The sequence below is a fragment of the Anabrus simplex genome, chromosome 5 (assembly GCF_040414725.1).
Source record: "Anabrus simplex isolate iqAnaSimp1 chromosome 5, ASM4041472v1, whole genome shotgun sequence".
NCBI lineage: Eukaryota > Metazoa > Arthropoda > Insecta > Orthoptera > Tettigoniidae > Anabrus > Anabrus simplex.
The window spans coordinates 353,578,863-353,605,461 of record NC_090269.1 but is presented as its reverse complement, the minus strand read 5'-3'; the positions used below and the strand labels follow the sequence as shown (position 1 = coordinate 353,605,461).

At 41.0% G+C, this 26,599-nt stretch overlaps 1 protein-coding gene across 1 annotated transcript in view; it reads right to left on the bottom strand.

The window, feature by feature from the left end:
• Window positions 1-26,599, bottom strand: part of LOC136874534 (DC-STAMP domain-containing protein 2-like) — a 168,678-nt gene that overhangs the window by 27,276 nt on the left and 114,803 nt on the right. Inside the window, exons 12-13 of the mRNA XM_068227832.1 lie at window positions 8,426-8,647; window positions 6,260-6,599 (exon numbers count right to left, since the gene is read on the bottom strand). Of these exons, the coding sequence (XP_068083933.1) occupies window positions 6,260-6,599; window positions 8,426-8,647 (562 nt within the window). The remainder of the gene's footprint in view (window positions 1-6,259; window positions 6,600-8,425; window positions 8,648-26,599) is intronic.

The following is a 26,599-nucleotide window of genomic DNA, read 5'->3' as shown; positions in this document are numbered from 1 at the left end:
TGCTATTGTAGCATGGTTGATCCTATGAACAACACTTTTCATAATAATCATTACATCGTGTCTTCCAAGGTGCCGATATTCTGTTGAATCCAGATTTTCCATTCTAGAAAGGACTAAAAATATTTTTGCTTTAACCAGAGGAGTTTAGACGAGAGGACTTTTTACCTCAACATCAACACGTGTTTTTAATGCGTTAATCATGATAATATTTCTTTTAATTCCACGCAATCTTCTCAGTGTTTTATTTGTTAGTTTAAAAATGTAACATTTTATGCTTTCTACTGAGTAAGGCTTTTAGATAAGCCAAAACTTTTCTAGACATTGTCGCATCTAACAGAGGTAAATTTTCGAATTAATAATAATAATAATAATAATAATAATAATAATAATAATAATTTTATTTGGTTTACGTCCCACTAACTACTTTCACGGTTTTCGGAGACGCGAAGGTGCCGGAATTTAGTCCCGCAAAGAGATTTTACGTGCCAGTAAATCTACCGACACGAGGCTGACGTATCTGACCACCTTCAAATACCACCGGAATGAGCCAGGATCTAACCTGCCAAATTGGGGTAAGAAGGCCAGCGCCTAAACCGTCTGAGCCACTTTTGTTCTGAAAAGGAGGATAACATAAAGACTTTTCCATTTGTAAAGCTTCCGTGCTATTACAGCTATGGATGAGACTGGAATTTCGGTGGAAGCTACACTTTGCTCTGGCCTGTCCAAAGAAACAGGTGGGAAAGTGCCGCATCAATCAATAAATCAGGAGACGAATGTATATTAAAGAATAAGACAAGAAATATTTTATTACGAAGGATCATAAACTGGAAGAGGTGTACAAAGCTTGGCTTAATTTTTTCGTACACTCGAGCACTTTAGTACCTCGTGGTTAGAAATATTCATTTCAGGCAAGAAATCAGTACAGCCCTCAGAACCACCCAGTACCTGCTTACACATTCTCTCTCATTGGTCACATCTATTAGACACATAACACATGCACACATCTGAAGAGTGAAGGGGTGGTGGAGAGAGTGAAGTACGGGATATCCAGCATGAACGAAACACGCGGAGGGGAAGATACTTGCTCCCCGCCTACCCCCACGTCAATCTGGCTTGACAACGATGAGAGGGGGGAATGAGGGGAGTCCTTGAACGCAACAGACGTACTGTGGATATCAACTCATTGAGGGTCAAATTCTCCAGTTTCTTTATAATTATTGTGTGCGAAGGCTGGCTGAAATGATAGCGGTCTCAACTATGACTTCATTATCATTGCGCTCAACCACTGTAAGAAAGAATGACCCATATTTTCGTCATACTTCAATACTCATGCAGACACTGGCAAAAGCACTTTGCACTTTGCACAAAAATATAAATGCATATCAAATTTGAACGCAAGAAATTAAGTTGAAAGAAGGTAACTGTTTCATATAAAGATTTAGTTCTACCCTTTTACTGAAATATTATACCATTCGTTTTTCTTAATATAATGATGGGAAATGGGATAGAAATTAAATGGGAAAAAATGCCGTATAAAATACAAGATAGAAACAGTGCTTGCATTTAAAAGACATGTAAATGAAAAATATTATTCACAATACCAAAAAATAATGGTAGGTAAAAATAAGATATTATGATAATATCACAGTAAAATGTCTTAAAAAGAAACAAAGGAGTGCATTTTGTAGGAAAAATGTAAATAAATAAAATGACCGCTTCCTGCACACGAAAATAATTGTATTTGTATAATATGAAACAGTGCACTAGTTTTCCATAAAAATAATAATTTTCTAGCAATTCAAATGATTGGAGGAAACTAATTAGTGGTTCTTCGTTACTTTGTTAACAGCAAGAGTGTTTGGAAAATCCTATGGAGTTATTGTCAGCGCTGATCCAATAATTAAATGCCACGCGTATTTTGGCGGCATTACATCGTGCACATTTTTTCACAAGTAAATTATAGTTAATTAATTGTTTTCCTTGATTAGGAGAAGCCAGTTTAGCCAGAATATTTAACCATAGAAACATCTTAATCAGTTTCCGAGAAAATGGTGTTGGGAGTGATCTCAGAGTGCGTAACGGGTCAGGTCACACCTCCTGGACGACGAACACATGTGACGTTGCCTTCATCCTCAGGGTTGGCCAAAATCTTCGCCCAAACGTTACCTGTTTCCTTATCCACCCGAAATTCTTGTGATCGCCATTGTACCAAGAATGCCCGTACTTAGCTATCTTGGAGAGCACGGATTTACGCAAGGCGTGTACGGTCCATGCTTGGAATGCGTACAGAGAGAGAGAGAGAGAGAGAGGTTTTCGAAATATATTTTTTGAACTGAACTGTTTGTTTATTCATAAAAGAATACAAGTTGCATATCACCTTTAATACAGTCGGAGTTGGAAAAGAGGAGTGAATGTTCTTTGTGCTGTGGCAGGCGATGTTCCTCGCTGGTGGTACTCCTTGTGCACACTATAGGTCAGCTCTCTGTACCATGGGACCACGAGAATTCCAACGATTACTAGAAGCTCTGGAAGTTTTGGCACATGGCAGACGATCTGGGAGTCTAAGTTCCAGGATTCACTCATTCAGCATGATTGTGTACGATCGACTGACCACTGGAGCAGTTTGTAATTAAATTGAATGGTTTGAATGGTTCCCGTGAAGGGAGTAAGGACATGTGGTTAAACCATGTAGACCGAGCTCGATAGCTGCAGTCGCTTAAGTGCGGCCAGTATCCAGTATTCGGGAGATAGTGGGTTCGAACCCCACTGTCGGCAGCCCTGAAGATGGTTTTCCGTGGTTTCCCATTTTCACACCAGGCAAATGCTGGGGCTTTACCTTAATTAAGGCCACGGCCGCTTCCTTCCCACTCCTAGCCCTTTCCTGTCCCATCGTCGCCATAAGAACTATCTGTGTCGGTGCGACGTAAAGCCAATAGCAAGAAGAAGAAACCATGTAGAATTCCAATATAATCTATTACGAGCATTTCTTTACTATAACTGCATTTATGAAAATAAAGAGATTATTCTGCAGTTCGAATGTTTATGGGATCAAACGCGCACTCAAAACAAAATTCACTTGACACAGTTTTCAAAGATTTTTAAAGAAACATTTCAGTTGGCACAGTTTTGAAAATGAATCATTCACTTGGCACAGTTTAGAAAATTTTAGAAAATTTGAAAGTTTTAAATAAATTCAAAGTTATGATTCACCTGTGCGTTTCATAGCTCATGAAGTAAGAGGACACAAATGCGTAAGAAGTTTCGTTACGTCCTACTATTGTTAGAATTATTTACAAGTCGGTGAGACTAAAACATGTTAAGTACAGACGTATTAATTTAGTTCTGTTCACACGCTATTGTAACATGACACTTGATAATTACAGAATGTGAATTTAGTTCCGTTCACACGAGATAATATGGCGTACTTATTTACGAAGGTAAATAAAGCTTTGTTCACTGAGACCACTTTGTTATATCTAACACTACACATAGTATTGTCATGATCTTCAATCACTTGTACGAGAAAGTAATTTTTCTTTACTGAAGCTACTTGGTTCAGTCTATTCAACTCTAATGTAGAATAAATGTTTCGAGCTGTATTTACGAATTCCTAGTCTTATGCACTGTCTTAAAGACTGAGTCACCGGGCGAGTTGGCCGTGTGGTTAGGGGCGCACGGCTGTGAGCTTCCATCCGGGAGATAATGGGTTCGAATCCCACTGTCAGCAGCCCTGAAGATAGTTTTCCGTGGTTTCCCATTTTCACACCAGGCAAATGCTGGGGCTGTACCTTAATTAAGGCCACGGCCACTTCCTTCCAACTCCTAGGCCTTTCCCATCCCATCATTACCATAAGACCTATCAGTGTCGGTGCGACGTAAAGCCACTAGCAATAAAAGACTGAGTCAACATCTCTACTCGAAGCAAGAAATAAATAAATAAATAAATAAATAAATTGAATTCAACTTGCAAATACAATTCCTAAGATTAACACTCAACATTCAACTAAGTTTGATTTCACAGTTCCAAAATCTAAGTTCAATTGCACAGTTCTTAATATAACTTCAAAGGTGCAAGTCCAACGTAGACTACTCCGAATATGAACTGATAGAAAATATCCAGTCACTTTTATACGATGGATTTCTGTCGAAGTTCTCAGTAGCACACTTGTAGAATTTCGTCGTAGGCCGTTCTACAGCCAGCCAGAACGGCTAGGCTGTGGAATCGAACATTGTCTATCGTGTCGCCTGGTCTTCAATTTGTACGAAATCAGCTGGTCGCGTCACGAGATTTCCCTCAACTTGCAAGAACTTCGTCAATTTACAGTGGATTTGCTTGATACTTGATAATTACGCAGAATTTAGCATTGCCTACACGGTGATGTAGTCCAAATCATGATGTTAATTTTATTTATTGAGTTATTAGGCACGGGACTGTAGCCTGTCCTTGACCGACCAGCTCCGAACTCACCCTTCGTTCGCCAGTTGTGGTCGGCTAATCTCGCGCGCAACGGGTATTTCAAACTTTAAATACTTCACGATGGGGCGTTGTATCAGCGTTCCTGGTTCAGTATGTATGTATGTATGTATGTATGTATGTATGTATGTATGTATGTATGTATGTATGTATGTATGTATGTATGTCCAACCCTTGTCCCGTTTCTCTACGTAGTCGGTTAGGAAGTGAGATGAATCTTTGTAACGAGTTTTTACGACCGGATGCCCTTCGTGACATCAACCTGATCAGAGAAATTGGTAAGATGAACTGAATGACGTGATGTATGATAACAGGAAGGGAAAGGGTAAAACCTGGTGCCGGCAGGTTGCCTACTCCTGTTGAATAACACGAAGGGGTCGACCAACCACAGTGTCAGACCACATGGACTTCACGCCTTAACGATCACGGCCACCAGGCGAACTCCAAACGAACAACGGTGAAAGTTATAAATTCTACACTGTAAAAACCGGAAATATATTGTACACACTATTTCAGAGCATAATTTTTTTCAAAGGACGTTCACTATTCAAATCATATACGACAAAGGCGTTCGCGTCCCGGGAATCAGTTACTGAGGACGGCTGTTCAAGAACTGTTTTAGCGGTCCACTGAGATAATTTACTTCCCGTTAAAAGTAGAAATAATGCCGGTATCGCCCTTTCTTAACCTGAATCTTAATTACATTTAAAGTAACTTTTGGAGTATGCCAATACAGGACATGACAGTCAATGACTGTTTCTTGTAAAAGTCAATGTTGGTTTAGAAAATACACTTGTGTTGGGTTGTTGCGTGTGGATTTTCTTAGAACTTATAATTCCTATACTACATTACATTTGATTCTTAGAATGGAATATCTTTGACTTTCTTACTATCATCATATCAACTGGGTCGAGGTCCACTCAGCCTACGTGATTACAATTGAGGAGCTCTCTGACGGTGAGATAGCAGCCCCGGTCTAGAAAGTTGAGAATTACGGCTGAGAGGATCCGTTGTGCTGACCACATGACACCTCGTTGTCAGTGGCTGAGCAGCATTCGCTTTGTAGGCCATGGTCCTCGGGGCTTTTGCGCCATGGGGTTTGGTTTGGATTATTCAAGAATACAAAACAGTCCCCGGTAAGAACCAGATAAGTTATCTTATTAATATTGTAAATATTGTTAATAACAGTAGCTTCAACCAGGTAAGTCAGTTTGTCTTCTGTGTAAAACATTTTTTGTGGTTACTGTGGAGGTGGACATTATTATCTTGTAAATGAATTACTAGCAACGAATTTACAAAGCTGCTTCTGTTAAAAAGAGAACTGTTAGACGTTACTAGCTAACAATACAAAATGTGACTTACATACTTTCTTTCTTACTAGCCCACATAAGAAAATAATGCCTGGTCAATCAATACAAGACAAGTCAGTTTCATTCACGATCCAAGGCAGATACCTAATTCATTTTTCGAAATAAACAAAATCCAACCAAAACCATTATTTAAAAAGCACAATAGTTTGACAACACATGGTGAATCAGTGATTTCGTATTGTTTAAAAATTAAAATGCTTCCCCTAAGAACTTTGACATTTTTGACTTATCTTGTTACTCCCTGGGATGAGCGAATTGATGCCTATTAAAATAAGTAAAATTGAAACTGTCAAAAAATATTTTTAGAACCTATTTTTTAAATATTTAAGAGCCTAGTTTAGGCACCTAAAGTGGCGTTTTTAGCACCTAAAATCCGAGGTCTAATTATAATAATAAAAAAGTATTTGTTACACACCTCAAAGTCTGTCTCGTCGAAGTCAGATGGCTCGTTGAATTGTGGTAATGTAGCGAGGTCCAATTGCTTCTGTGCTTCAAGGTCCTTGAAGGGTGGTCGTTGCCATCTCGCAGCTGCTACATAGGGTCCGGGGGCATCTACCTGTACTCGATACTGGTAGGTGTATGACAGTTGGGTTGAAGAAGAACGGGCGTCACTATCACTTTCTCTGTCACTTCCACCAGATCTTGATTGATGAATTAATGCAGTGGATGATAATGTTCTACGAGGGCGCGGCATACCAGTTTCACTCTCCCTGTCACGCCCAGATTCTTCTTCGTCAGGAACGGAAGAGGAATCACTACATTAAAAATTAATATTTATGATTATGACATATGTATTTTATCACTCCCGAAAAGAAACTCAGAATGATCAACTTAACCCTACTCACTTAATCGTAAGATACATTTGTAAAAATTATTCGAAGTTATCACACAATGGAGGATAACAAACGACAAGGTGGCGATACCAAAGACACATGTGGAGGAAAGAAGGATAACAGGCAGTGGCGGCCGGTGGACTCTCAGGTCAGTGCCGGGGGGGGAGGGGGCGGTCACGGTACTTTTTTCCACAAATATTTCTTTGCTACTGACCAGTACCACCCACTCATTCAAATCTTCCGCGAGAAAACAAACTAATTTCACTGCTGCCGATTCTCACAAAATGCGAATCAAAATTCATCGTCTCGAATGTTACATTTCAATAATTATTTATTATTTTCTTGAAATATAAATAATAGGCCAAACAAGGTCATAAATTATTATTTAATTTTATTGTATGCAACCATGGAGATTTGGCTATGGGGGTCTTGTAAGGACATCTTTACTGTTATACTGCTACGGACTCTGCCTACCTGAAAGCCTCTTCCCGCACCCTTCCTTCCCCCGAAACCGTCCACCAGCGCGTTTCCCCCTTACATCTCAACCCCTTCACCGACACTATATCATCGGACGGAAGCTCGAGAGTCCGTGCCTTACCTTCAACCTGCACGCTGAAAGTCAGTCACATTAAGTTTGATAAATTATTGCCGAACAATTTTCCTTGTTAATGAGAATTTACAGTTTCACAATGAATGTACTTTTCTTAGCATAATTCGAGCTCACTATTTGACTTCAAAACTTTTCGTTTTCTAGGGAGGACACCATCCGATAGGCCGCTACTGATAACAGGGCACAGGTGAACTGCCTGGCCTTTGAGGACGACATAGGCATGGTAAGCGAGACGGAAGTAGATGCAAAGAAACAACTCGACGGATCGCCTACGTAAAGACATAGACTCTGAACACCACCGGGATTGGAAAACACCGGAAGTCACCGTACAGAAGGTAGAAAAGTTTAAGTACCCTGGAGAAAATGTAACAGGAACAGGAGCAGCGATGGGATAAAAGAGAAGAAGAAGATGAGGACTATCTACCTTGCGACCAGAGAAGTCGGCAATAAAAGAAACATGAGGAACGTGGTACTGTACGCGGCCGAGACGATGCCACTAGGAAGGCATGGGGCAGAGCAACTGGAGAAAGAAGGAAGGAAAATTCTGAGAAAGATACTGGGACCAAAAAGAGGAGGTGAAAGATCAAGGGACGAACTGTACCGAAACATGAGGACGATCTCCGAAGAAACAAGCTCCAAAGAGCAAGATTTCCTGGACATATGATCAAGATGGCAATGAAGATAATGACTAGAAGATTATGGGAGACAACGAGTAGGACGAGAGGAAAGACGGGAACGAAGTGGGTTGTCGATCTTCGGAAGGACTGGACTGAGATGGAGATCAAGATGGAAGGGACAGAGAACTGGAGAAATAAATATACACCAACCAATATGCCAGAGCTCAATGACAGAGGAAGGTACAGGAACAGGATAGAGAAGCACCAATGGGGGAAACAAGTGAAGAAGATACTGAAAATATCAACTGAAGAACGGGAGAGAAGGAAAGGGAGGATTAAGAGGTTCTGGAAGGAGAAGAAGAAAACCCAAACCATGAAAAGTCTGCCCATGGTCCTACAGAGACCGTAAAGAAATAAGGAAGGATAAGAATAAGAATTTGTCATATTTGCAGGTGTATGTATTTTTTATTCATTCTAATTCTTGGTAACTTGTCTGTGTCGGAAAACACTGTACCACTCACAATTCCACACTGACATCGGAGAGATCACCATATTCCATGGGCTCCATGCATATGGTGCACATGTTCTTCATATCTGCGTAACACTCTACGCAGTACCTTCCCAAACAGCCCAGTTTCTTACATCGGATGATGTTCTCCGTATCTGATGCACGAATAACTGTCGCACAGACTACGCACGTCTCTTGTGACAGTGGACCGCAGATGACCACCAGCCATGGAAATCTGAAACATGAAGTGAATATGGGTGGTTTATAGCTCGACTTGTAATTAGCTTGAGTATTTACAGTAGACTAAGGAGGAAAAAAATTACTAAATAATGCATTGTTTAATAATGAGGTATGTTGCAGATATGCTATTTCATTAACGCGGACTTCAAAATATCTAATGCGGGGTATGACACATGCTAATTTTAGCATTCATTTCTCCTCTACTAGGTCTCACCGCCATATTCAAAAGTTACAAGTTACGAAATCAACTAGTCCATTTATACGGATTAAAACTCTGAGATTAAGAATTTTGATAGGTGACTCTAATGTGTACATCATTGTGCTTTTACATGTTGCAATGGAGAACATCGGGACCTATGGATTGTTCCCACTTCAAACATTCACTATAGGCCAAGATTTAATCTGCGGTCTTGAACAGAAGAAGCTGCCTTGGTAGCTACTCGATTATCAGGTCGTCATCATCATCATCATCATTTCTTCGCTCGAGCAAGCCGGGTGCGGTTGTGTACGAGCCTCCTCCAGTTAGTTCTATCCATCCACAGATGCTGCTCATATATGCGACACCAGTTCGCATCTCTAATTTCAAGGTCCTTCATTATCTGTTTTTCCCAAACATGACGAGGTCTTCCTCTTGGTCTCTTCCCAGGAACATTGTGGTCAAAGTATGTTCGAGGAGCCCTCTGAGGGTTCATTCTTTTCATGTGGCCACACCATTGCAATCTCTTCACTTCTAGAGTCTCCAGCAAGCTTCTTTCCAATCCAAGCTGTTGTCGGATATCCACATTCCTTATTTTATCCATTTTTGTTTTTGTAGACAAGAACGGAGAAACTTCATTTCTGTTGCCTGAAGACGATTCTTTGTTGGTCCAGTAAGTGTTGCTGCTTCCAGGCCATACGTCAGTATAGGTACTAGATATATTTTGTATAAGCTGATCTTGGAAACTAACGGAAATGTTTCATCCCAAGGTATTTGACGTACAGCGTGATAGAATTTGGAAGCTTTCTGTATTCTGTTACTAATCTCTTGATGTATGGTACTGTCTGATGGCAGAACACGACCTAAATACTGGAAGTTGTCTACAATATCCATCTCCTCATCTCCAATTCTTAGATGAACAGTTGGAGAGTTTCTGCTCATCACCAAGCCAACTGTCTTCGTTTTGCTGATTTTGAGACCAAAGGTTGTAAAGCTTCATGCCAGAGATTATCAGGTATTTATCACAAAGTGAAACACAGCTTTTATTTAAATACTGTATGTTTTTAAAATTCAAGTTACACCTATAAAATATACCAGAATTTTTTTAAAAAAGTATCTCACTCTGGAAACTCTTCATCCTGACAAATGATAGAAAGAGAATATAAAGTTGAAAATTTATCATTAAGATGAGATTGTTGTTGCTGCCACTATCAACAAGACGGTGTAAATTTATTCGAATATTATTCTCTCTCACAACTGTACGAGAATTAGCTGGACTTGGTCTCCCCCCCCCCAAAAAAAAGCTCGTTTTGCGTCTACTGGCATTCCATTATACCAGGTCAATCAACTGCTCATGAAGCCTCCGTAGCTCAGGCGATAGCGCACCGGCCTTTCACCGCTGGATTCCGTGGTTCAAATCCCGGTCACTCCATGCGAGATTTGTGCGAGACAGGTTTTCTTCCGGGTACTCTGGTTTTCCCTGTCATCTTTCATTCCAGCGACAGCCTCCAATATCATTTCATCTGTCAGTCATTAATCATTGCCCCAGAGGAGTGCACCGATTAACAGTCCAACAATTTTAACGCTAGGAGTGTTCGAAATATTATATTGTTGAGTACTTAATTACTTATCGTATGGCTTTTAGTGCCGGTAGTGTCCGAGAATATGCTCGGCTCACCTATCACAGGTCTTTCTATTTGACGCCCATTGGCGACCTGAGCGTCTAGATGTGGGGTGATGATAATGAGGTAGGGAGAGGGTGAAACTCGATGTCGGTACGTAGGCTACTCCCTTCGAATTACACCAAGGGATCTGCTCAAAGCTTTATATCCGCATCCGATCGACGAATCACCACCAAACTGCACATCGACTCCATATGAACATTGCGGAGAGGTTTGGAATTAAATCCAGGCTTTTAGCACGAAATCTAATGATTAGATATTGTATACCACAACCTCTCCTACCCTGCCGGCTAACATTCTGATGGTGAAACTTTTTCGACCAGCGGGAATCGAACCGGCTAACCACGGTGTCAGACCATACACAGGGTCTCTCTTATAAACTGAGACCGAACGCACAGTGTTTGTACTCTGCGCTACAGCAGATGCCTGAGCCAAACTTTCGTTGCGCGCGGCCGCCCTGCTTTAAAAAAAGATGCTGGAAGTGTCGTCTTTCTTGGGTTATACAGGCTTTGTATCTGGTAACCACATTCTGGCTGACGCCACTGTAATGTTTCTGATTTCATTCGTAATGTTTTCCTTCAGTTCTTCCAATGTGTGAGGATTTGTTCGATACACTTTTTCTTTCAGTTTACCTCACAAGTAAAAATCACACACTGTTAAATCTGGAGAACGAGGGGGAAATAGGCCAGCACTGATCACTCTGTCCGCAAATACTTCCGAGATTGTAAGAAGGGAATCTTCTGCTGTATGAACAAGGGGCTGAATCTTGTTGAAACCACCCACGCGATTTTTCTTCTTCTCTAAACTCATGGAAGAAAGGCGTCAAAATACCATCTTGGTAACTCTCTACATTTACTGTCGTCTCGAAAAAAATATAGACCCAATTATTCGTCTTGCACTAACAGCACACCAAACCCCAATCTTCCTATCATAATGAGGGACTTCATAAATCCCATTAGGGTTTTCTGCACACCAATAGCGAGAGTTGTGACTGCTGTCACGGCCATTAAGATCAAACCAGAAAATACGGTGTTGTATCACTATATTAACAGCTGAGATTCAGACTGGCGGCCGATGCTTGTCAGGTCGAACACGTGCAGGCTTCTTGCAAGTTCAAAAACTATGTGCACGCCTCCCATACTGCAGCTTACGTATCGCAGAGTAAAAACGACGCTTCGACGGCCTTTTTTATTAGAGACACTGTAGACTTGACGCGTTAATGATCATGACCACGAGGTGGGCTTATTGTTGGCTCATAAATGGCTCTCTCCTCCTGATAGTTGAATCCAAGATCACTGCGCAATCCTTTCTTCGGTCGATGGCAATTATGTCGATCCGCCTGTTGGCCCCTCCAGCAGGAATACATAGAACTTCTTCATATATTTCCAGGCCTTGTTGGGAAAGCACAGTTACGATCTTTGTCCGAATTCTGTATTGCCTGGTGTTTCTAAGGAGCTCTCCTCTGGCACAAGAACTGAGAACTTGTGGCAGGGTTTCCATCTCTCTGCAGTGTCGGATTCCGTCCCGGCTTCGCCCTGGGAGGGCTCACACAGGAACTACATATTGTAGCTTGAGGGTTTCCGTCCACTCAGATTTCGACAAACCGTTCACAGTCTCATTAGAACGGTTCGATGGCGTATGTTCTTGATAAAGTGTACCCCCTATTCCGTGAACACTCAGTTCATTCCATTTATCGTACTTCCGCTTTCTTAACAGCCTTTTTAATTTTTTCGCTGCTTATGGTATGTTCCTCTGCTTCACTGGCCAGACAAAGTTTGATAATAAAATTCCCCTGCTCAGCATCGAGATGGTATGTTTTCACAAGGTACGCATTTCCTGTCTCTCTGAGAAGGCGGCATATGTTTAGATGTTGTAATACTGCCTCCCATTCCGCTCTACAAACACCTAGCCCTTTTAGCTTCCTATGAGAGTACAACACGCAGTCCAGTGTATCAGCAGGAAAATGGAGGATTTCCTTAACGGCGCTTCTGCTTCATTTATCGACATTTTGGAGGACTGTCTGCGGAATCTTCATCAAGGTAGAATTATGTAGTGGGCAGATACGTGTGGGCTAGATAAACTGTACATATATGCTATAATATATATGTATAAATAAGAGTTTTGTCTGTACATTGCTCATATTTTTTTTAAAAAAAATTGGTATTTCTGTATCGGTCGTGTCTACGATAAGAAGGAAATGCAATGTTTATTTTTCCGTCATCTCTGTCTGTCTGTCTATCTGTACATATGTACGCGCATCACGAGAGAATGGTCGAATAGAATTTAATGAAAATCTGTATACAAAGGTAGTACAATCTGACCTCTAGGCTATAAATAATTTTATTCACGCTGGGTGAAATGGTAGTTTAGAGATTCTCAAATATCTATCGATAAACACCACGTAACAAAAGTTATAGATAACACAATGTACGATCACTTAGATCTTATACACTTGTACCGTACCTGCTATAATAACAGAGATATTCTTGAATTTAAATTTTTGTTGCTTAGTCCATATCAACGCCGAGCCACGAGAAAATGGCTGAACAGAAATCAATGAAAATCGGTATATTAAGTCGGGGAATAAAACAATACAGTCTAGTCTATAAATAATTCCATTCACATTGGGTGAAATGGTAGTTATGGGGAAGGCCTAAAATGTAATTCCCGAATTCTCAAATATCGATGTTATTAGTGGTCCTGTCGGTAAATACTACGTAACAAAAGTTGTAGAGAATACAGTTTTTGATCGTTTAGGTCAAAGGGCATAATGAGCAGTCAAATGAAAACCGAACACCCACCATAACACACATTCTGCGCGAAAGCTGGCAACACTGTTGTTACGTATCGATACTGCATCGCTGTGGTAGAAGAACAGCATAGTGACAACTCACAGGTGCACGCAGTTGTCTTTGTTGGTGCGTGGACTGGTCTAGTGCAGGGTCAGCCAACTGCGTGTACGTGTGATGTCAGGTAACACGTCACACACTCTGCTCGGGCAGCGAAACGAAGTACATAGTACTGTAACTGAGAAGTGAAGGCTAGAGGGGCGAGGGGAAACACAACGTCATTCCTAGGGGGAGGCCCAAGGGCTGCAGGTAGTACAATGCGGTTATGTGTAGTACATATTTCTCTCCACATAATTTATTGTAACGTAACTTTGTTATGAAGTAGCATAAGAGGTATAAAGCAAGTTTATTTCTACATATATAAACTAAACTTGCTTTTTCCGGTGAATCTTCGGAACTTATATTGAACACAAAATTGCTGTGTTTTACAATATCGCCCACTGTAAAAATAGTGCTAATAGTAACAAAAAGCACAGTTTTACAACAAAAATAGTACAGAGAGTAATCTGTAAACTCCAAACATACGTTTTACCTCATGATATCGATACTCAGTTGCCACTCGTGGGTTTCCTTGATTTTTGTAGTCTTGTTCTGTTGACTAGTTTTGCAACATTTGGAGTTAATGTTTCAGGAAACATTAAGTTTAAGAGCACACTTCAAATCGTGACCTGACAACTGGCTTCTCTGTTTTGGTTTTGTTGATTTAAAATAGAAAAGATTCGTTCACAGGCATACGTGGAACCGAAAATACTCAACATTCTCGCTGCAAACCTATGCAATCGGAGAAACCTTTTCTAAAAAAAAATATTATGAGCCCAACTACTCCAGAATTGCGCCCTACCATAGAAGGTGCACCATCTGTTGATACTGAAACTAGTTTGTTCCATGGCAAAGAAGCATTTTCAACTGCATTGTAAGTGTGATGCCTTTCGTAGATTCTTCATAGGCACTAAATCCAGTATTTCCTCCCAAATTGTAAAGTTTTTGTCAACCCCTCGTATGAAAACGGCTAGCTGGGCCGTGTCAGAGGGAAATTCCAGGCTAAGATTGGAATGATAAAAAATAAAAATGGAAAAGATCTTACTGAAGCAGAGGAGATTAAAGAAAGGTGGAGGGAATATGTAGGCAATTTGTATAGGAAAGATGGGAATACTCCTGATGATGAAGTTACTCTGTTGTCAGAGCCAGAACCAGATATCTTAGAAAGTGAGGTCAAGTGGGCCCTAGAAAGTATTGCAAACAATAAGGCAAGTGGTTACGATGGAATCCCAGCAGAACTGTTCAAAATCCTAGGAGAGGATGCTGTGAAAGTGCTACATTCAATATGTCAGCAAATATGGAAAACCCAGCAGTGGCCAAAAGATTGGAAAAACTCAGTGTTCATCCCAATTCCAAAGAAGGGCAGCGCTAAAGAATGTTCAAACTACCGAACAATCGCACTTATATCGCATGCTAGTAAGGTTATGCTCAAGATCCTGCAAAATAGGCTTCGGCAGTATGTAGATCGAGAACTACCTGAAGAACAAGCCGGTTTCCGCAAAGGCAGAGGAACCAGAGATCAAATTGCTAATATTCGCTGGATTATGGAGAAAGCAAGAGAATTCCAGAAAGACCTATACTTATGCTTTATTGACTATGCTCAAGCCTTTGACTGTGTCGACCACAATAAATTGTGGCAAGTACTCAAGACTATGGGAGTACCAGATCATCTTATTTGCCTTATGAGAAATCTCTACTCTGATCAGGAAGCTACGGTGAGAACCCTATATGGAACAACTGAATGGGTCAAGATTGAGAAAGGTGTACGTCAAGGCTGCATATTGTCACCTTACTTATTCAACTTACATGCAGAGTATGTGATGAGGAATGTCAAATTAGATGAAACAGAAACTGAAGCTAAAATTGGCGGGATACATATAAATAACCTTAGATATGCTGATGACACCACCCTGTTGGCAGAAAGTGAAGAACAACTTAAGTATCTACTAATGAAGGTGAAAGAAGAAAGTGCAAAAGCTGGACTAAGGTTGAATGTCAAGAAAACAAGATCACGGCAATTAAACCTATCACCTCCTGGCATATAAATGGTGAAACAATGGAGGTTGTTCCTAGTTTCATCTACTTGGGCTCCAAAATAACTGCTGATGGCGATTGCAGCCATGAAATTAAGAGACGCTTGCTCCTTGGGAGGAAGGCAATGGCCAACCTTGATAACGTTTTCAAGAGTAGAGACGTAACTTTAAGAACGAAGATTCGTATAGTGAAGGCTATGGTCTTCCCAGTAGCAATGTACGGAAGCGAAACCTGGACAGTAAGAAAGGCTGAGCGCCGAAGAATAGATGCATTTGAACTATGGTGTTGGAGAAAACTCCTTAGAGTTCCGTGGACTGCGAAGAGATCTAATAAGTCCATATTACAGGAAATCAACCCAGGCTGTTCACTGGAAGGTCAAATACTCAGGCAAAAACTAAAGTACTTCGGTCATATCATGAGAAAACATGATTCACTGGAAAAGACCTTAATGCTGGGGAAGACTGATGGTAACAGGAGAAGAGGGCGACAACGGATGAGGTGGATTGATGACATCAAGGAAGCCACGGCTCTCAATTTAGAAAGACTTCGGAAAATAGTATACGACAGGAAGAAATGACGCACTTTGGTGTATGGGGTCACGGAGAGTCGAAAGCGACTAAACGACTAACAACAACAACAACAACAACAACAACATGCCCGGAAGCTTTTTGTCAGTTCTAATAATTGTAGGTGGACATCATCAGATAGGTCTTGAATTTTTGTCGGCACTGTGTGCGCGGACAAGCTGGTAGCTTCTATCTCTTGAATGTTATTTAGACAAAACTCCTTACTTGTTAGAATTAAACATTCCTTTACTAATTCACTACCACTGAACGGTTTAAGTTTCTTTGCAATTAAATATTTAAAAAACTCGTGTCCTCATCACGAGGTGCTGCAGCTCTTTTCAGGCACACCCCCATTGGAGGTGAGATGCATGTACCATTTCAACCACATACCAGCCCTCCTTCCATTCTTAAATTTCTAGCAGTACCGGGAATCGAACCCGGACCCCCGAGGACGGCAGCTAATAACACTGTCCGTTACGCAACGTAGGCGGACTGCAATTAAATATGACATTTTGTAACTCAGTCGAACTGCTGACTCACTGATCGAATGCTCGACATGGTTATTTAATTTACCTTTTAGTTCTGTAATTACACGTACCCTTTCCTCGCCTTGATCATCATCATCATCTGTTTACCCTCCAGGATCGGCTTTTCCCTCGGACACAGCGAGGGATCCCACCTCTACCGCCTCAAGGGCAGTGTCCCGGAGCTTCAGACTCTTGGTCGGGGATACAACTGGGGAGAATGACCAGTACCTCGCCCAGGCGGCCTCACCTGCTATGCTGAACAGGGGCCTTGTGGTGGGAGGTGGTGGTGGTGATTATTGTTTTAAGAGGAAGTACAACTAGGCAACCATCCTCTATATAACACTAATCAGAGAGAAAATATGGAAGGGATCCGACACTTCGAAAAATGAAGGTATCGGCCAAAGGAAGACAAGGGCCACGAAGGGCGTGAAAATGAAAGACTCCCTAGCCCTCGCAAACCTAATAGCGTCGGGGTCGGAAAAGAACAAGAGTTGACCAAGGGAGGTCGGATAGGATAGGTGAAAGTGAGGAGCCTGGCACAAGTAAGTGGAAGCAATGCCAGGACTCAGCTAAGGGCCCCGTGGTCGCCAACCCACGCTCCAAAGTTCAGAGCCCCTGGGGGACTTGTAGTGGGATGGGAAGATTGGAAGGGATAGGCAAGGAAGAGGGAAGGAAGCGGCCGTGGCCTTATGTTAGGAACCATCCCGGCATTCGACTGGAGCAGAAGTGGGAAACCACGGAAAACCACTTCCAGGATGGCTGAGGTGGGAATCGAACCCACCTCTACTCAGTTGACCTCCCGAGGCTGAGTGCACCCCGTTCCAGCCCTCATACCACTTTTCAAATTTCGTGGCAAAGCCGGGAATCGAACCCGGGCCTCCGGGGGTGGCAGCTAACCACGCTAACCACTACACCACAGAGGCGGACTCCTCGCCTTGATACTGATCATAATCTGCAGCGTGATACAAAGTGTAGTGGCGTTGTAAATTATATATTTTTACATACTGTAGCTCTTTTCTACAAACTAAACATTTAGCTGTAGCAATCCTATCATTTTCAACAAATAAATATAGAACTTACCATAAAGATAAAAAGATCGGAGGCGTAGATAGCTTCTCGCACCGTGATGTGCCCGGTTCGTCCATACTTATGTACTGTACTGTACCACTAACACCATACGGCTGAGGATATTGATAGGTATGTCAAAATCATAAAAATAAAACCAACTTTATTCGGAATTTGATCCTAGATTTAACACTTTGGAGTATCTGGAAACTTATATTCAACTTTTAACCACGCCATTTTCAGTTGTTGCAGATAACGTTGATCTAGACCTACAATTAGAGTTATTAGATTTAAATTGTGATAGAGAACTAAGAGATCAATTTGTAAACAAGAAGGATTTCTGTGGCTTTTTGTGAAAAGTGTCTATAAAAGCCGTAGCCACCAGCATGTATGGCACTTCACGTGTTTATTACAAAGCGAGGCTGTCTCTTCGTGTCACTCTACGACAGCGGCTCCCCACCTTCTGCGCTCTTACGTCACATGGGCTCTCCGACGTCACACATTCTCTCTTACATCACACGCCAGCCAGTTGGCCGACCCTGGTCTAGTATGTTCGTCTAGCTGTAGAAATGGGGGCAAGCAAAGAAAAGCAGAGAAGTGTGGTTCGTTTTCTGGTGACTGAGGGTGCTGCAGTACGCATGTCTGCTGTGTATGGCGAACACTGCATGCCGAAGATGAGTGTGCACGAGTGGCAAAGGAGATTCAGAGAAAGGCGCACATCACGGCCCCCGTACTTCCAATCTGGCGAAGGCTACGCTTCAGCGATTTGTTTGGGAAACACTTCAACATCCTCCGTACAGCCCAGATCTTTCACCTTTTGATTTTCACACTTTTGGCGACCTGATGAAGGATTTTCATAAGACTTTGGTTTCATTCGAACGAGGAAGTGTAAGAATGGGTGCGGTTGTGGATCCGTCAGCGACCTATCTCTCTCTACAAAACTGGAATTGATCGTCTCGTCTCCCAGTGTGATGAATGTATTAACGCTTTTGGTAATTACTTTTGATCGTCGCCATAAGACCTATCTGTGTCGGTGCGACGTAAAGCCCCTAGCAAAAAAAGAAAAAAAATTACTTTTGAAGGAAACCATTCCACGGTCACGTTGTAGCGGGTGTTTGGTTTTCATTTTGACTGCCCCTTATAGCTTTAGAGATATTCATTATTTAGACTTTTGTTGTTTAGTTCGTGTCAATGCCGAGCTTCGCTAACATGGAAATATTGTTTAGTCGTGTTAACTGGCGATGGGGGTATTTCTGTTGTGATTGTCTTAAGGTGAAAAACCGCGTGCTCATCATATCGGCAGAGAAAATTGTAAAGATGGCTATCGAAATGAGTAAAAGTCGTGAAGGAACGTCATGAAAGAAGGATGAGATCAAATCAATATGAGCACTAATATGAAACTGCAAGGGGCCACAGAGAGCAAGGAAACGAGTACGTCACGACAAGCCACTGACAGAGAGAGATACGTCCACTTATGCGCCTCAGAATCCAGGGAACAATATGAAGGGCGGACAAAAATGTAATCATGCACATGCTAAATCATTGTTTTGTCAGCGATGTGATACAGCTAGTCTAACGTATAAGGGATTTCCTACAAATTTCCTCTACTTAACTTTTATCAGTTACATAACCAGAAATCCTAAAGGAGGACGTGCGTTCGAGTTTAATTCCCACAAGGACAATATTTTATATATCAACTTTCATGTCGTGTGATTTTGGTTTCATAACTGTGTTCCGTAACCCGCATCTCTTTCGTCTCCAGGGAGGTGCGAGAAGTGGATGGAGGTCACGTAGCCCGACCCAGGAGCTCCCTGGATAAGAGAGACGGAAGAAGGACTGTGTTAATATGTTATCTAAACTGAATATTATATGGAAAGTAGTGATTTATTGATCGTTAAATAATAATAATAATAATTATTATTAATCTTCCTCAAATGATTGAGGTTGTCAAACCGACAAAGAAAAGCACACAATATCACGCAATATAAATTTAGCAATCTAATTACAACATAGAATTAAAGATAAACAATAATTCGAATGATAATGTAGAGAAGACAATCCTTAGTGGCAAAGAAGAAGTAGATAAAATACCTAAATTGATTTAATTAAAGTGAGTGGAGCGCAGAGGTGATGCCTCAAGATTGATATCGAGGCTTTCAATGTTCGTATGCCCCAGTTCACAATGGTCTCATTCGGCACACCAAATCGTGGTAAGTAGGTGACCAGTAATTTAGGAATGGTGCCCCTTGCACCCAGCTGAACCCTATGACCTCGATGTCCTCAAGGTTGTACTTATTGAGGTAATAGGGAATGGATGATGCATATATATTATTTTTTTCTTTGTCGACTTCAGCGGGCTGTTGTGTATGTGATTCAAATCTGATTGTCGGATCAAGAATGAAACCTTTCGAAGACCTCATTTTAAATTACATATGATGAACTGAAATGTCGTCTCTTTTAAATCATAATCATAAAGCATCATTTTTAATAAAACTGAAATTAATTCTCAATGCCCTATATATAAACCTTGGTTAGATCTTCTTGCAGTTTTAAAACATATAATCCTCTGTATGCCATGTTACGAATAAAACACTACTTCATTTAACACAATTAATCAAGTATGACCCAATTAACACACACACAGTTATACTCAGCAATAACTGACAACAAACACTTCACTAATTGCTGGCTATTTACACAAATCTCCTGTCCTCGCAGCGGGTCTTCGGCTGGCAGTCTTTACCTGAAACGGGCGATCCTGGTAGTATCTGAAAGTTCACAGTGTACAACCTTCAGTTTATGTTTAAATGAGGGTTGCTTCTCCGGAAATAAAATAATATGTATGTATGTATGTATGTATGTATGTATGTATGTATGTATGTATGTATGTATGTATGTATGTATAATATTTTATTGCAGCCAATGGCCAAAAGATATTTACATTAATACACAACATTAATCATCTCTGCAGAAGGCTATCATCGATTCGCGCCGACAAGTACAAATCATGGCATGATAACGTTCACAGCTCTTACCACAACGTTCACATACACAGTCCGTGTCTGGTTGATGGAATTTCTTTGTTTTACACAGCTTATAATGAAATCCGTGTATTGCAAAGCGTGTAATCAAGTGTCTGAGCTAATATCCTCCTCCTTGCCAGTCTTTGTAAATCATTGCGTCTGTCGAGTAAAATTCGCTCCATATGTCTCTCTTCTTTGCTCGTAATTTCTCTATGAACTGTAGATATGTTGGTGTAGTTGGTAGCGGTAGGTGACAACGGAGATCCTCTATGTAGAAAGGTTCGCGAGTTAACTCATATACAAGCCTTGAAGGCGTATACTTCGAGACACATAGTGCCTTTTTCAGAAACGTAGCTTTCACTTTTTCTAATTGCTCGAACTCTTTCATTTTTAGATGCGGCCATACAATTTCTAATCCATAGGTGATCGCTGGTGACACTTTGAGGTCAAACAGTTTCAGGGCTGTTTTGATAGATAACTTATTCAAATTCTGTATGTCGTTGATGGTTCTGATTGCTGCATTTGTCCTGTCTAGTTTGTAGTGTGACCCCCAAATACTTGAAGTTCGATACATTCTTTAGAGGTCTTCCATGTATATGAAACTCTGATGCTTTCCCTCCTTTCCTAAATGACATTGTTACTGTCTTTTCCTCATTTAACTGAAGTTCATTCTCTTCTGTCTATTTCACCAGCGCGTCAAGTGTCTCTTGCAGTTTCTCGCTGGACCTCGAGGCAATCACGATATCGTCTGCATACATAGGAGGAAAGTAGAGGGTGGAACCTGGCACCAGCACATACCCTACTCTAGTCAAAATGGCACCAAGGGGTCTGCTCAAGCCTTTACGTTCCAATCCGACGGACGAATCACCATCAGCAGCGTCATATGCCCTCACTCCATATGAGCACTGCCACTGCCTTCGTGATTTACAGGCCGTACTGTAGCTCTGATGATGTCACGCTTTGGGTGGGAGCATCGCTCGTACCTCGATCATTTTCATATTGTCGAAGCCAAGGAAAAGACTGAGACAGGTCAATGAAAGTAACAAATTTACTCTAGCCCATACCAGAAGACATAGTGCACTGTAAACACTACATCTCGCCAGCAAAGGCTGACTTGAGACATATTCTTGCGATTTCTATCTAGTTTCTGGTTGACTGGAACATTCACACCATACACACTGATAGAATATATGCAACCTGTTACCAATGCAATATACTACAAATGTAAATTATTTCTGTTCCACCAATTCAGAGCCTACAAGAGAGATTACGAGTAACCTAACCTTCCTCTCCCATCGTTGCCATAAGACCTGTCTGTGTCGGTGCGACGTGAAGAAAAAAACAGAAGTAAATTAGGAAATGTTTGTAACAGCATTTCTGTATGAAAATATGGTATAATGGTTGTGAGAGCTGAATATTACAGCAGTTCAAATGAGAGTACAAATTAAATCTTGCTCTTGTAAACACAGGAGAATCAAATATTAAATGATCTACTCTTTGAGTAGACCCACAAAAGCAAGAATAGTCATCTGTCAAAATTATTTCAAAACGTTCCATGGCCTGACATAAATTACGTTAACTCAAAATTTGACTCTTTGGCTGAATGGTCAGCGTACCGGCCTTCGGTTCAGAGGGTCCCGGGTTCGATTCCCGGTCGGGTCAGGGATTTTAACCCTCATTGCTTAATTCCAGTGGCCCGGGGGCTGGGTGTTTGTGCTGTCCCCAACATCCCTGCAACTGACACACCACACATAACACTGTCCTCCACCACAATAACACGCAGTTACCTACACATGGCAGATGCCGCCCACCCTCATCAGAGGGTCTGTCTTACAAGGGCAGCACTGGGCTAGAAATAGTCATAACCAAAATTTGGCACCAAAAGTTTGCACTGAAGTCGGTCGTAAACTGTGGGAAAATATGTTATTCTAGTAACGGATCCATTTGAAACAGAGGTCCAAAGGAGGTTTCATTGATTGAAAATATGTTCTTTGATTTGTCTTCTTGCATAGCATAAGGGAGAACTGTTATACATGACTTCCAGGTGTGATTGAGCAGCAGTTTTTGCTAGTTGATCAGCTCTCTTATTTCCGATTGATCCAGTATGTCCGCGAATCCAGGAAATGCAGATATGACCGTTTTGGTGAGCTATAGGCCTAGTTCTTATGGCAACTGCTAACGGGTTCATAATATATTTGTTGTCTATAGACTTCAACGCAGCTTGCGAGTCACTGAGTATTTGGACCCTTTTGTTGTTGTCATGACACCACTGTATTGGACATTTAATGGCTAGTAGTTCTGCCTGCAAGACCGAACAACAGGAGGATAGTTTATACTGCGCTGTAAAAACTTCACTTTCGTTTTCATAGACAACAAAAGTACACCCAACAAGGTCCTTACCGTCGTTGCTTGATGTACGAGAGGTGGTGGTGGTGATTATTGTTTTAAGAGGAAGTACAACTAGGCAGCCATTCTCTATATAACACTAATCAGAGAGAGAAAATGGAAGGGATCTGACACTTCGAAAAATGAAGGTCTCGGTCAAAGAAAGATAAGGGCCACGAAGGGAGTGAAAATGAGACTCCCTAGCTCTCGGAAACCTAATAGCGTCAGGGTCGGAAAATAACAAGAGTTGACCAATGGAGTCGGATAGGATAGATGGAAATGAGGAGCCTGGCACAAGTAAGTGGAAGCAATTCCAGGACTCAGCTTAGGGCCCCGTGGTCGCCAACCCACGTTACAAAGTTCAGAGCCCCTGGTGCCCCTTTTAGTCGCCTCTTCCGACAGGCAGGGGATACCGTGGGCATGGGCGCCCATAGGATAGTTTGTAGGGGGGCTAGACCTGAGGGTATGTAGTATTTTTAATATTTTGGAAGATGAATGTCGACTTGTATTCCACGATAGAATACCACACACGGTATCCCCTACCATTCCTACGTAATACCGATTTTTAAACCATTTTCTTGAAAGAAAAACAGCTGACTATATTAGATTTTTTCCTTTCCCTGAGAGCCCCCGGGTATGGGCGCCTATGACCGTGAGTGTTATTCTACCGCTTCCACCCACGGGGGATTGATGTACGAGAGCTATCAGTATAAATGATGGTCATGAATGTCTATGCATTTGTTACGGAGAATCTCCTTGAACAATCTTGGATGACCAGACTGTAAAAAGTGACATTGTTTTTCTATAACGGTATTGATGATAGGCTGAGGTGATGGCCTATCTTTCTTAAGTAATGTCAGTTCGGCTAGTCCAATGGCAGTCAAAAAAGAGCGGCTCAGTTCCAGAAATAATTAGTGCTGCATTGGTAGAAGCTCGGGGGATCCGAAGCGCAAAGCCTTTTTGAATTCGCAATAATTTTGTGTCAGCCCATTTCTTTCCCAGTATGTTTCGGAAAGAAGAGACACAGTATAGAATCAGTGGCACAAATGCCGTATAATGAATTATTTTAAGTACTTCTGTATTCAGTCCCCACGACGGTCTGCACACAACAGTTAGTCCCTGTAAAAATTTACTGGCTTTAATTTTTAAGTTGTTGAAGTGAGTTCTGAATGCGAGTTGTTTGTCCAGAGTAATGCCCAAAATGATAATTGATCCTTGAATGTTATCTGATGTCCATTCATAATTATTCTTGGTTTCTTCTGTTTTCTTCTCCTCGTTAGAAATATTGCTTTAGTCTTCATTGCATTAAATTGCAGTTTGTTTAGTTTCACCCCAATTAAAAACACTAGGCCTACACAAGGCAGAATTTGTTCGAACAGTGAGATCTCTCACATTTTCAGCTTCAGTTACAAGAAGAGCATCATCGGCGTAGGCAATGTCTTGACATCCCGTTGGAAGAATTAACTGTAAGAGGTCGTCATGAACGATATTCCAGAAACCAGGGCTACATGTTGATCATTGCGGACAGCCTTTGGAAACATATTTTGTGGGGATTGCTGTTCGAATCTGAAGCTTCACTCTTCGTTTACAAAAGTAAGACTGATTTACTTTCTGGTGATTTTTTGGGCATCGTATCTCCTTTAACTGGGACAAAATTTTGGGACACCAAGCATTGTCAAAAGCACCACTTATGTCCAGAGAAATTAATACAGCAACTTTCTTCATTGAAAATATGCCTTGGATCCATTCTACCACGTCAAAAACAGCATCTTCGGTTCATTTTTGAGGGAGAAAGCCATACTGATTGCAACTTAGAAAACCACAGAAATACATGTGATACATAACTCGACCAGTGAATAATTTCTCGAAGATCTTTCCAAGCACAAGCAGAGGACAAATTGGTCTAAATGATTTGGGAGTAAAATCAACTAGAGAGCTTCCCTTCGGGATTATTTTAACAATTGCCAATTTCCAAAAAGTTGGGAAATGGTTTAGAGCCAGACATTTGTTGAACAGAATGACAAATAAGGAAGGAAAACAGTAGTTAATGTTTTCGATTATATCAGCAGACAATCCGTCCCAGCCGGGAGATTTTTTGTCATTCTACAAAAGGATAATACGTTCAACTTCCTGTTGAGAAAATGGTGCATCATCTTCAGTATCAGGAGGAATTTCTGAAATATTTTTAATTGATGCTTGTTGTTCTGAGTCATCGTTTTCATCTTAGAAGAATGTATTTATCAGAACGTTGGCGGTATCAGATAATTTTTTTGTGTAGCCGTGTTCAGTTTCGATCGAGGTGAGGTTGGTATTTAAATGTTCTGGTTTCCAAGATAATTTATAAATATACCCCCAAGGGTTGTTTTTCATTGTAGCAGAGCAAACTTCGTTCCAACATACTGATTTCCGTTTTAGTATTAATTTTCAGTAGTCTTCCGTAATTTTCAAGTATAGTTCTTCACATCTCTGACGTAAAGGAGGGCATCGACTTCTATTATATCGTCTGTGACAAGCCAGTACTCGCTTTCGAAGTATATTCTTCATTCCACCAGAATTGTTTACATGGCTTTTGAGAGATCTTAGGTAAGTTAACCTCTGAAAGCTTTATTATGGTTTCATTTAAGCAGTTCACTATTTCATCCAACGCGTTCGCGAATTTGCAGGCCTCTATCTTGGTTGCTATTTACCCAAGATTTCTTCTGGCTGCCAAATGAAAGTGGTCCAATTTCGCATTTTTTGTTCTATATAATCATGTCAGATAAATCGAAGCACTAATAGTAGGCCTGCGTGGCGTAGATTGTATAGTCATAGTGAGTAGAGCATGGACTGAAAGTGTTGGAATATCACTTACTTTCCAGTCTAAAATAAAAGGAAAAAGTGAAGAATTACACACACTTACATCTAAAAAGCTCTGGGAATTACTTCGGAAGTACGTTGGTTTGTCGCCGTTATTCAGAATAGTTAGGTTATTAGCGCTACAAAAGTCGTAAAAGAGTTTTCCTCGATATGCCTGCCCCATAATCCGTATTTGGCGTTTGTGTCTCCAGTGAAAAGAACTGGTTTTCCTTTTAAATCATCATACATCCGCTCAAGGGCATTTATATCGATGTTGATATCCCATGTGGAATCAAAATAGGCATTACATATATAAAGTTCAGTGCAAATGAAAACTCTGTCAGCAGAGCAGTATTGTGATAACATTAAACCACTTTTCGATTTTTGTTAAAATAGCTGCACGAATCCGTTCTTCACGTGTATTATTTCTGAGTACATGAATCTGGAACTCTTGACCAAATCCAGTCACTTTATCTTTGCTCTCATTGGGTTCTTGTAGGCATAAAGCTGTTCCTTCAGCACGTTATATGTTAAGGAGAAGCTCCTGCGTAGGCACAAATAATTTATGTAAATTTTATTGATATATTTAATATATTAACCATAATTGATTCTTGATTTAGTGATATTTAATATTTTCTTATAGATTGGACAGTCTATAGAAGTAGCAGGATGCTGGGTGTTAAGTGTGCCATGCTGATTTCTTGAAGAAATTTTCTGGTTTTGAGATTTAAAATTTACACATTCAA